Source organism: Carassius carassius, chromosome 43 (genome assembly GCF_963082965.1).
Source record: "Carassius carassius chromosome 43, fCarCar2.1, whole genome shotgun sequence".
Classification (NCBI taxonomy): domain Eukaryota; kingdom Metazoa; phylum Chordata; class Actinopteri; order Cypriniformes; family Cyprinidae; genus Carassius; species Carassius carassius.
In genome coordinates, this window is record NC_081797.1 from 16176705 (window position 1) to 16190407 (window position 13703).

General features: G+C 35.8%; 1 protein-coding gene across 2 annotated transcripts in view; it reads right to left on the reverse strand.

Annotated features, from left to right (window-relative positions):
- Positions 1-13703, reverse strand: part of LOC132125498 (S phase cyclin A-associated protein in the endoplasmic reticulum-like) — a 113138-nt gene that overhangs the window by 36735 nt on the left and 62700 nt on the right. For both annotated transcript variants that reach the window (XM_059536936.1, XM_059536937.1), the window contains one exon: positions 8039-8154. In XM_059536936.1, coding sequence (XP_059392919.1) covers positions 8039-8154 — 116 coding nt within the window. The remainder of the gene's footprint in view (positions 1-8038; positions 8155-13703) is intronic.

A 13703-nucleotide genomic window follows, 5' to 3' on the forward strand; every position in this document is an offset into this window, starting at 1 on the left:
TTTTTGTTAACACAATATGTTTATACTGTACATATGTATATACAAATACAAACACATGCATGTATATATTTATGAAAAAGTTATGTTTATATATTAAATATATTTATATATAATATCAAATATAAGAAAATTAAAATATGAATGTATATACACATGTAAATATTGTCAAAATATATACTTTATATGTGTGTATTTATATATATATATATATATATATATACACGTAATAAATATGCATAGTACAGTCATGGCCAAAAGTTGAGAATTACATAAATATTAGTTTTCAAAAAATTTGCTGCTTAACTGCTTTTAGATCTTTGTTTCAGTTGTTTCTGTGATGTACTGAAATATAATTACAAGCACTTCATACGTTTCAAAGGCTTTTATTGACAATTACATGACATTTATGCAAAGAGTCAGTATTTGCAGTGTTGGCCCTTCTTTTTCAGGACCTCTGCAATTCGACTGGGCATGCTCTCAATCAACTTCTGGGCCAAATCCTGACTGATAGCAACCCATTCTTTCATAATCACTTCTTGGAGTTTGTCAGAATTAGTGGGTTTTTGTTTGTCCACCCGCCTCTTGAGGATTGACCACAAGTTCTCAATGGGATTAAGATTTGGGGAGTTTCCAGGCCATGGACCCAAAATTTCAACATTCTGGTCCCCGAGCCACTTAGTTATCACTTTTGCCTTATGGCACGGTGCTCCATCGTGCTGGAAAATGCATTGTTCTTCACCAAACTGTTGTTGGATTGTTGGAAGAAGTTGCTGTTGGAGGGTGTTTTGGTACCATTCTTTATTCATGGCTGTTTTTTTGGGCAGAATTGTGAGTGAGCCCACTCCCTTGGATGAGAAGCAACCCCACACATGAATGGTGTCAGGATGCTTTACTGTTGGCATGACACAGGACTGATGGTAGCACTCACCTTTTCTTCTCCGGACAAGCCTTTTTCCAGATGCCCCAAACAATCCGAAAGGGGCTTCATCGGAGAATATGACTTTGCCCCAGTCCTCAGCAGTCCATTCACTATACTTTCTGCAGAAGATCAATCTGTCCCTGATGTTTTTTTTGGAGAGAAGTGGCTTCTTTGCTGCCCTTCTTGACACCAGGCCATCTTCCAAAAGTCTTGGCCTCACGGTGCGTGCAGATGCGCTCACACCTGCCTGCTGCCATTCCTGAGCAAGCTCTGCACTGGTGGCACTCCGATCCCGCAGCTGAATCCTCTTTAGGAGACGATCCTGGTGCTTGCTGGACTTTCTTGGACGCCCTGAAGCCTTCTTTACAAGAATTGAACCTCTTTCCTTGAAGTTCTTGATGATCCTATAAATTGTTGATTTAGGTGCAATCTTAGTAGCCACAATATCCTTGCCCGTGAAGCCATTTTTATGCAACGCAATGATGGCTGCACGTGTTTCTTTGCAGGTCACCATGGTTAACAATGGAAGAACAATGATTTCAAGCATCACCCTCCTTTTAACATGTCAAGTCTGCCATTCTAACCCAATCAGCCTGACATAATGATCCCCAGCCTTGTGCTCTTCAACATTCTCACCTGAGTTAACAAGACGATTACTGAAATGATCTCAGCAGGTCCTTTAATGACAGCAATGAAATGCAGTGGAAAGGTTTTTTGGGGATTAAGTTAATTTTCATGGCAAAGAAGGACTATGCAATTCATCTGATCACTCTTCATAACATTCTGGAGTATATGCAAATTGCTATTATAAAAACTTAAGCAGCAACTTTTCCAATTTCCAATATTTATGTAATTCTCAAAACTTTTGGCCACGACTGTACACAAACATATGTAAACAAAATTTGTATTTTGGATACGATTAATAAATTAATTAAATGGCCATGTGATTGGCTGATAAGCAATTTGTGTTAGCAAGCTATATATATATATATACACATATATATACATATACACACACTCACATATACATATATATATATATATATATATATATATATATATATATATATATATATATATATATAGCTAGGTAACACAAATTGCTTATCAGCCAATCACATGGCCGCAACTCAATGATATGGCATGCATGTAGATGTAGTGAAGACGACTTGCTGAAGTTCAAACCGAGCATCAGAATGGGGAAGAAAGGGGATTTGAGTGACTTTGAACGTGGAAATGCTGTTGGTGCCAGACGGATGGTCTGAGTATTTCAAAAACTGCTGATCTATTGGGATTTTCACACACAACCATCTCTAGGGTTTACAGAGAACGGTCCGAAAAAGAGAAAATATCCAGTGAGCGGCAGTTATGTGGAGGAAAATGCCTTGTTGATGTCAGAGGTCAGAGGAGAATGGGCAGACTGGTTAGAGATGATAGAAAGGCAACAGTAACTCACATAACCTCTCGTTACAACCAAGGTAAGCAGAATACCATCTCTGAACACACAACACATCAAACCCTGAAGCAGATGAGCTACAGCAGCAGAAGACCACACCGTGTGCCGCTCATGTCAGCTAAGAACAGGAAACGGAGGCTACCACTGGTGCTGGTGGGTGTAATGGTGTGGCGGATATTATCTTGACACACTTTAGGCCCCTTAGTACCAATTGAGCATCATTTAAATGCCACAGCCTACCTGAGTATTGTTGCTGATCATGTCCATCCATTTAAGACTACAGTGTACCCATCCTCTGATGACTACTTCCAGCAGGATAATATATAATAATGATAATGTCGCAAAGCTCAAATCATCACAGACTGGTTTCTTGAACATGACAATAAGTTCACTTTACTCATTTGCCTCCACAGTCACCAGATCTCAATCTAATAGAGCAGCTTTGGGATGTGGTGGAACGAGAGATTCACATCATGGATGTGCAGCCGACAAATCTGCAGCAACTGTGATGCTTGTCAATGTCAATGTGGACCAAAATCTATGAGGAATGTTTCCAACACCTTGTTGAATCTTTGCTATGAAGAATTAAGGCAGTTCAGAAGTCAAAAGGGGGTCCAACCCAGTACTAGCAAGGTGTACCTAATAAAGTGGCCAGTGAGTGTATATTATATATTATACAGTTAAGGGAACTCAGATTTCCCAATTTAATAGTTTTCTATAAGGAAAATTAAATAACTTTAATTTATTTGAATAATTTAATTTCTAAACTAAACTATAATATAAAAAAAGCTTATAATCATAATAAAAATAAAAATAAAAAAATCTAACAAGCATTTGACAATTGCAACATGAATCAAACGCACAAGCATTGATCAACCTGATCATTAAATGCTCCCTTTTACATCAAAATCTTGTAATATTTAAAAGCTAATGAGCAGGTTAATGTTCAGGTTGTTGAATGAGTTTCCTGGGCCGGCTCACTATCCTTGGTTTACTCATGCAAACAAAATGGCCTTCCTGCTCCAGACATCCGACCCCATTTCCTTCTTAGCCGTCGATTCCCTCCAAAACACTCAGCTCCAAGCCGCAGGGTTGCACAGGGACATTAACGGAGCCTCACTGTGGAATTAGCCCATTAATGTAATGCTAACAAGATGGAATCCTTCTCCCATAAGGGTAATATTACAGCGGCATCTCCGTAGTTGTTCTTTTTTATAAATCACTCAGCTTATCTGAAAGGAGGCGATCGATATGCAGCATTACAGTAAATAGATAAACTAGCGCTGCTGTAAGGGTTAGCCTCTGAGCAAACCATTATGGCGTGCAGATGAGGGGGAACGATTAGCACGCATTTGCTTGCGCTCTGCCCTTCACAGACACCTGGTGCCATAGCAAAAGTCACTGCTGACAAGAATTTATGGAGACAGACTGTCTTCCAGCGAATTGTCTAAGCTTGCAATTTTAGTGGAAATTTAATAAATTATTTGCAAAACTGCAGTAGTCTGCTATTTAAGAGCTTTTTTGCGGTTTTTCGTTTATGTAATTTCCCAGAACTTTCTAACAATGATGGGGATGATTTTTGGACATTTTCCACCTGTCCCAGAGCGACCGGCCAGGCAGCGCCATCAACAGCCTGGAGCTCCACTCACGTCTTTGAGAAGCTAGTGGAAACACGCAGGAATAATCAGACTCCTTAAAGGTTATCACAGGTCCAGCACTGTATGGCCTTAGGACACAGAGAGAGTGATAAGAAGACAGATGAGGTGATTAAAGAAGGAGAAACTAAATTCAGGACACCGAAAGAAAGTAGAAGAAAAACTAAAAAACATAATGCAATAATTACTCAAACCTGTTGTGTTCTAACCAAGTTGACAAAATTACACTGTATATTAAATCGAGAGATTACTTCATATTAATTTGACAAATTACTATTAAAAAAATCATAGAAACTCTCACCAAAAAGTAGTGTGCGTATGTATAAATGCATGGAAACACTAAGCAGAACAACTATCTCTCTTTTTATTTTAAACCCAAGTATAATTATTATTATTATTATTATTATTATATGTTCCAATACATCTATTGCTATATTGAGGCAAATTAAAGAAAATATCAAATACTTTATAAATAAAATGTTTATATAGAGAAAATGTGAGAAAAGAGCATTGCATAATTACTTTAAAAAAATAAAATAAAAATAAAAAACCCTTAATATTATATTAAGTTATAATATATAAATATCAAGATATAACACTGAAACATTAAGACAGGTTAAAATAATATTGGTATCACCATGCGCTATCGGTGTACAGTTGAATTAGAAAATGTTGTATATTATTATTTTTTATTTAATGTCTAAAAGTTACTTCCTTAATGTAGCTTAACATTAATATTACTAATAAAAATGTCCTGACCATTTTTACACATACACTCTTCTGTTCAAAGTATGGAAAAAGGGGGAAGTATTAAACAGCTAAATTAATTTCTTTTTTTCTTTTTAATATCTAAATTACTATCATTATTATTTATATAAATATAATTTTCATTAAAATTAAGCATTTTCTGTATATTGGGGCATATAAAATAAATTATTAAATACTCCTTGTGTTAATTTTGTAAAAATGTATTAACAATTATTATTATTATAATATTAAGCAAATACATTTCTATCAATATGATATTTATAATGCTGAAATCTATTGAGAGAGATTGAAATTATTAAAATTAAAATGATCCTCTCTTATTTCCCAATCCTAGTTGTGTATAGTTGAATTTAAAAATGATTTTGTATAAAAGCATTAGCTTGCACTGACACAGCATGGAACATTAGAGAGTCAAACACTTATTTACTGATCATTTGGATCTAAGGAGAGCCATTGTACTTTGCTTCATGCTTGGCAGAGAGACTTTTCAACAAGTCAAGACAGGGCTGAAGCTCTGTCATGAAAGTGTGGCGACTCTTTTATCCTCCGAGAGGGACTACTTCAGCATTTTATTTGACAGGACGTGGGAGAATGACAGAAATGCCTCAGAGATCTTTACCTCCTCCTGAGCGTGTCAAGTGGATCTTTCAAAAAAAGAGAGGAGGATAGCGGTGGATGTGTTTGCACAGCCTGACCCAACATGTCACAAACACACACACAGGTTAAAGTAACAGTTCAGATAAAAAACTAAAACTGCCAATAATTTACTCACCCTCATGTTTTTCTTCCATGGAACACAAAATATATTTTTTTAAGAACATGCTGCTCAGTCTTTTCTACGAGGACTGCAGCTTTCAAAATCAATAAAGGATGCAAAAGAACATAGAAGTAGTCCATATGCTTTCTATTTGAAGTCTTTTCAAATAATGATAATTTTATGTGAGGAACAGACCGAAATGAATCATAATTCACTAACAATTTTCTCCTCCAGTGAGCTGTTAACCACTATGACTGGATCAACGAGTCCAACTGAATCGGTAAGATCAGTGAATGAATCATTTAGGTTTGGTGAACCGGATCAACTGATTCGTTCAAAAGATCCAACTCCAAAGAACTCATTCTAATTATCGATTTTTTGTCTGTTTTTTTAATAAAAAGTGAATGTACGCGTTTACATAACTTGGAATAGAGTCATATTAAATACTTTAATGATGATTTTTGTTATTTTTTAAACATTAAAGCTCCAGTACCCATTTAGTGTAAACGCATGGAACGGCGTGACCAGTTTGTAAAAAATTTCTCCTTTCGCGTTCCAGAAAGAAGAACGAAATTTGGGTTTGTAGTGACACTAGCATGTAACTAATGGGTGAACTAATCCTCGAGTCGAATGTGATGCAGTTTCAACCTCTTCAAAAATTGAAGTTCATAAAAATTCATTATAATATTAAGGCCCACTTCAAATCTTCTGGAATTAATGACTGAACGACAAGGAGGCGCAGAGAACGAGAGTGAAAGTATGAGAGAGAAAAATCAATAGACACTAGATGGCCTGTAAAAGCATTATAAATATAAGTAGCATTTCTCCATTAAGGGAGATTTGGAAAACAGCAAATGCTAATGAGGAAGGCAAAGAGGCTATTGAAGTCCATTAGGAGCTCTCTCTAGTGAAAACAGCCGCTCTCTGAGGTTATCTACTGGCCAACGCCACTGGTTCCAGACCCACTATTCAAACCCGACTCCCATTTCCAAGTGACGGATAGGACAAATGTGTTTTCTGTATCCCAGCAAGGGGCCAAGGGAAAAGTGCAAAATGGATGATTCAAAAGCGACGCTTTTTATTTTCTAAACAAGGCACATTCTCATTCATTATAAATTTGTGATGCAGAGCACTGGAAAGAAGGGAAATGATTGGTTTACTGATCCCAATCCTGCCAATTTCATCATCATATATTACCATCACTGAAAGAGGTAAAAAAAGGCCAAATATAGGATTTCTAAAAAAAAGACAGAGCATATTTGATTTTAGAAGGGACACAACTATTTTTAAATGTGCTAATATTAATTATTCACAATTAATCGCATATATAACATATTAAAATTGGCTGAGTATTGCAAGAAATTGAAGATAATTTATTTATATATTAAAGTATTATATTATAGTGGCAGAATTAGATTTAAAAAGCATCTAATACAACTGACAAAAAGTGACATTGCATTGTGTCACATGATCCAATTTATAAAAACAACCTTAAGGTGAATAATAAAATTACATACAATTAACAAATAGCTTTATAACATATTTAGAATTAATGTGTGACCCTGCACCACAAAACCAGTCTTAAGTGTAATTTTAGCAAAATGGAGATGTATACATCATCTGAAAGCTGAATAAATAAGCTTTCCATTGATGTATGGTTTGTTAGGATTGGGCAATATTTGGCCGAGATACAACTATTTGAAAATCTGGAATCTGAAAAAAAAATCCAAATGAGGTGCTTAGCAATGCATACTACTAATCAAAAACGAAGTTTTGATATATTTATGGCAGGAGATTTACAAAATATCTATGGAACATGATCTTTACTTAATATCCTAATGTTTTTTGGCATAAAATAAAAATCAATCATTTTGACCCATACATTTTTTTTTTTTTTGATATTGCTACAAATATACCCCATCGACTTAAGACTGGTTTTGTGCTCCAGGGTCACATATAAATACTGTAGTGTTGGGAAGGACACTTTGAAAATGTAACCGGTTACAGATTACAAGTTACCTTGTTTAAATTGTAATAAGTAGTGTAACTGTGTCAATTAGTTTATTGAAGTAATATAAATTATTACTTTTCTAGATGCTAACAAATGTTTTCAGCTGTTAATCATTTTGAAACCTTTAAAAGCAGGCAGCAGTACTCAACACTGATTACTGTCAGCCTTCCGAAATCCTTCATCACTTGAATTAAGTTCAGAATTTTATTTTAAAGCACAGACACCACTAAACAGACGTTAGCAGCCTTAGCTTTTTACCTTGAAATCATTCTGAGGTTAAACACAGATGTAACATCATACCAAGATATAGTTTAATAGCTGTGATACTGTTTTTGAAATCAAATCTTTGCATAGCTTTGACAGGAAATGCTGGCATCTAACAATGCCTTGGAAAAACACAGTTCATCTTAAAAAATAAAGCAAGAAAAGATATTGTGTGAAGTTGTGCCTGTGCTTTTAAGTTGGTACTCACTTGAGAGGAATACGAGGGACTGCTGTGGGACTGGAGGCCGCGGTGACAACCTGTAGGATCTGTTCCAGTGTGGACAAACCCCCTCCTACCTGAAACGCTACCTGATCTGCATTATTCTGAAAAAGAGAGATAGGGACAAGAGAGAGAAACAGTCAGAAACATGGAGAGGCGAGCAGACTCAAGTATCGCATTGTTTTGGCATTGGTGGTATCCTCTCGTTGCCCACCTCCTGCTTTCTAGAGGGGACCTGGAGTGAAATTTGAGGCAAAGTGATCCCCAAAGAATTCCTGCTAAATCTCAAAAGTGCACAACCCTTCACAGCCCCCCCCCCCCCCACCTAACAGCAACCAAAAACCAATGCAAGACAACAAACGCGCATATCTGCACACAAAGCAGGGGTGGTCTGGTTTGACAAAGAAGAGCTTAGGGAATACATAGAATGAGTCAAAATTTAAACTGGACAAAAAACCTTTTACGTCACAAATTCACAACCGAGCCAACAGTAGCATGAGTCAATGACTGTTGAGAAAAAAGAAAAACTTATATTTAAAATACATGCACAAAGTTCCTAGTAATGTGATCTTTTCATTCATGAAGTGATTTGAAAAACCTGTACCATTTTTAACAAGTTTCAATTTGGTGATTCTAAGAACGTCATGTGGTACAACCATGTAAAAAGCTATGTGTTTCTTGTGAGAATACCCACCTGAAAATACATAATAATTACAATTAATAAATATAACATTTTATATATATTTTTCGAAGAATTATTATTATTATTTTTTTTTTTTTCAAGCATCATGAATTAATTCATAAATAATTGCTTTTAGAGAGTTACAACACATTCAATTTGACATTTAATACTGGGCAACGATTAATCGAATCCAAAATAGATTTTGTGTACATAATGTGTGTGTGTACTTTGTATGTTTATTATGTAAACAGAAATACACACCTATGCATATTTAAGAAAAATTTGTGATGTACGATATATATTGCCCGATATTTATAAAATGTGTATATATATATATATATATATATATATATATATATATATATATATATATATGTATATATATATATATACATATATACATATATACATATATATATATATACATATATATATATGTATATATGTATATATGTATATATGTATATATATATATATATATATATATATATATATATATTAGTGATGCACCAAAATGAAAATTCTGCGCCGAAACCGAAAATTTAGGATGCACTTGGCCGAAAACCGAAACTGAAGCCGAAAATGGCTTCTTTTAAAAACGTATATATATATTGCTTGGATTTAATGGATCTGAATTGAAAAATCACAATATAATAATCAAACTTTTATTAACAGTTACATAACAAAACATAAAATATTTTTAACAATAAATATAAATAATAATTATTCTTCAAGTTTTATGTTCCATCAAATAAAAAAGTTTTTTAAAAATTGTGCAAAAAAAATCCACAATTTTGGAGATTTTGCAGAACAAATTCTACATATTGCAACTTTGGTGTCCTCTCGTATAGGGCTGTCACTTTTGTGAAAAAAAAATCCTGTTAGATTTTTGAGACATAGGCAAAGTGTTCAATGAATCGTTAGTAAATTGCCCATATTTGGCGTTGATCCGTTTTTCAACGCCAAATATAGGCAAATCCACCGACAACTAAACAGGCATTAGGGCGAACGTAAAGAGGGCGCTTGACACGCGCACAAGTCAGCAATGTGGACTGCCATAACATCAATGAAAAACATTACCGAAGGCTACATTGATATTATGCACTAATAGGGTGTGTGTGTGTGTGTGTGTGTGTGTGTGTGTGTGTGTGTGTGTGTGTGTGTGTGTGTGTGTCAGAACCTGCAGTTGCTGTGTGACGTGCGTTCGCTGCGAGCGTATAGTGGCGAGCTGGACGCGCTCCGAGAGAAGGCCGTTAAAATCGATTCCCTGTTTTCGTTTTCGAAACTTGTGTTGGTTGGTCCGATGGATTGTGCAGCTTTTGTGAGAAGCTTTTTTTGATTGTGACAGCCCTTTGACATGCTTAATCTTTGATAGGCAGACGCGTGATAACAGCAACACCGTGAGTGAAACCTAAGCACTTGCGCACGGATGGGAGGGGCGGGTGACATTCATTTTCGGTTTACGTTTTCGGCTGTTTTTTTTATTTCGGCCCGAAACCGATAATGCCATTTCGGCCGAAAATTTTCGGCGGCCGAAATTTCGGTGCACCCCTAATATATATATATATATAAAATAAACATTACATGAATATAAATATATACACTTAAATACATGTAAATATTTTCTAAATATATGCTGTATGTGTGTGTCTTTATATAAATATTATAAATATACACAGTACACACACATTTATTATATATATGATTAATCATTGTCCAGCACGATTTATAATTTAAACTAACCTTGCCTTTTCATAAAAAGGCCAAATTATCTGATATTCCTTATGAAAGGCTGTATATCTGAAGATGCAGTTGCTTCTTTAGTGCACATTATCTCAAAAAATTTAGACAAATCCAAAACAATTGTAAGAACTTTGTTTTGGGATTTCTCTTCCGCCTTCAACACAATACAGATCGACAGATTGGTGTTAAAACTTGCACAGCTGGGGGTAAATCCTTATCTGATTTGGTGGTATATATAATTTCTCACTGATGGAGTTCAGAGAGTCATGGTAAATAAAACAGTGTCGTCTGAAATCATTACAAATGTCAGAGTACCGCAAGGTTGCGTTAGTTCTGCCATACTTTTTACCTTATATACTGACGACTGTAGAACGGACATGTTTAATCAGTATATTCTGAAGTACTCTGATGACACTGTCTTAATATCGGTGTTGAATGACTCGGACAGTTCTGAGGTTCATCAACAAGGTGTAACTAAATTTATAGAGTGGTGTGAGAATAATGCTCTTATCATTAATACAAGTAAAACTGAGGAGATTGTATTCGGGTCTACAGCGGATATAACTCCTGTTTTATTCATAACGAGAAAATTAGATTTGTTAAGACCTATAAATATTTGGGAGTAATTAAAGATGACATGTTGTCCTGGAAAGATCACATTGATACTCTATGTAAAAAAACAAAGCAGAGAATCCATTTTCTTCGCCGTCTTAGGTCATTTGGAGTAAGAAGGCAGATTCTTTTGTTGTTCTATAGGTCTGTGATAATGAGCTTACTGCAATACTGCAACTCTATTTGGTATAAAAGTTTCTGTTGCGCTAAAAAACAAGGTTTTTAATCAATTAAAAATCTGTTCAAAGATAGTAGGTCAGCCGCTTGAGAAGCGTTATGATTCATCCTATTATAAGAGCATGCTTAGGCTGGCTAACAATATAGCCTCTAATCCTATGCATATAGTGCATAAAGACTTTGAACTATTACCGTCACAACGGAGGTATAGAGTTCCCAAATTTAAGAAAGTGAAGCTGAAAAATTATTTTGTGCACCAGGCAATCCTAGCACTGAACAAAAACACCTAATCAGAGATCAAGAGTATTGGGACGGTGTTGCAGATGTATAAATGTTGTATGAAATGTATAATTGTACTGCTGGAGTAAATGTCATTGTAGAATGTATGTTAAATGTTGTTGTAAACATAAATACTGTTATGCAAGAAAAATTTCAGACACAGTCTGACAATAAAGTATAAACTAAGCAAGCAAGTATGATTCCTTTTTTTCTGCATGTTGGTTACACCACATGACGTCGATTTGGCAAACAGTTTTTCAAACATTATTAAGTTAAACATTATTATCTCTTAAAAAAAATTAATATTAACAATTAACTTACTAATATTTGCAAAAACTGTTTGCCAAATCAACGTCATGTGTTGTAACCAACATGCAGATAATGATAAACATGCAAATAATAATAACTTATGCCAAGCTACTTAAGATTTTTCCTACAATATGATATCAGGACAACTGTATGCCTCATAAAACTGTGAAAATAAAAATGTTAATTGAAAAAAAAAAAATCAATTAATAAAAAGTATTCAGTAACTGTGTGAATAAAACTGACATTTTCAAAACATTAACAGATACTGTACGACAAAAAATATGAGCATTACGTCATTGACCTGCATGCATTTGACGTTATTTCAGGATTTTCTAATTGTCAAGGTTCAAATGCAACCTTCAGTTGTTGGTTAAAATAGATATCAGCCATAAAACTTTTAAAAGAAGGTCAACCAAACTGTGCCTGAAACTCATACGGAGTGAATGAGCGTCTTGGAGCAAGAAGAGACGTAAAACAGTCGTTTAACTGACGTGCTTCTCAAATCAAACCGTTTACAGAGGGGACATTTTTACTTGCATCATAAAATTCTTTAAAGTTCAAAGTGGAACCCCTTTAAATGAGTCATAAGGTTTAGAGTCCAAATTCCCCAGCTCCCTTACTTTGAGAAAAGAAAGTAAGTGCCTCAGAGGTTGGCGATGAGTTCGACCCCAATGTTGCCACAAAACGACACATAAATCAACAACTCTGAATTTAAAAGTGACAGCAGTTGAGTCATTCAATTGGAGGATCGAAGAGCAAAGAAAAGAAGAAGGGAACAGAGAATGTTGCACCTACTCCATATAATGAGGTCAGATTCTCGTATGCTATGTGACGGCACTCAAAGTCAGGCACTTCAAGATGTTTTTGTTCAGGGGATGGCGGGGGCTGCCAACAAGCCTGAACATATTGAGCAGCAAACAGAGGAAGCGCTTTGCAAAATTACATATAAGCTCCTCTCCTGTCAATCAAAAGTGCCGCCAAAGACTCATTCCTGGAGATCCGGTGGCAAAGAGAAGGCTGAACCTCTGCCAGAGTTAAGAGATTGGAACAAGCTTGTTGTCAGATACACCAAAGGCAAAGCACGCTTGAACAGCGGCTGGGATTAAGAAAAGCTCACTGACAGCTAGGTGAAGACGGCCATGGAGCCTCGGTGCCTGTAGCGTGAGGACGAACCCAGGTCGCAGCAGTAAATCGAGTGGGTTCGCAGCAAATCCATCAGTACAGCTCTGTCAAATACTCCAGAGGCAGGAGGGTTGGCCGCTCATGGTGGCCTATTTAAGAGGCATTTGGAGGGGTTAGCTGGGGCCTGTACAGTGATGGGGTGTGGAACTCAGTCCAGAGGGAGGTGTCTCACCTTGCCCTTTCTGGATTATTGACAGATCCCCATGCTGAGCAAAGGATCTGGAATCTGAAGGAGTTCAGAAAAGGGATTGAAGATGAGATGATAAAAATTAGATTGTGAAGAAAGATATTTTGAAGAAAGATACAAAGAGTTTAACGAAATACATGCTTGGAAAGGAATCGAATTAATACAATATGGCAAGTAAGGAGAAAGGCCTTGTTTGGGCAACAGACGGAGCTGTAAAAAGTAAAATATTAAAGCAAATCTTCTAAATAACATATACTTTTGTGCACTTCTGCACATGGTTACCAAAAATGCAACTTTAACATGCTGCCAGGGGCTTCCCATTCTTAATGATCATCTGGCATTGATACTGATTTTCAGCCGGCCACATCAGACAAGCAAACCAAATGTTTATTTATTTGTGACCAGCATGCCTCTACAATAGCAGGAATAATGTGTTAACATGTAATTTGTATTTTACATAACTAAGGAGGCACTGTGTTCCA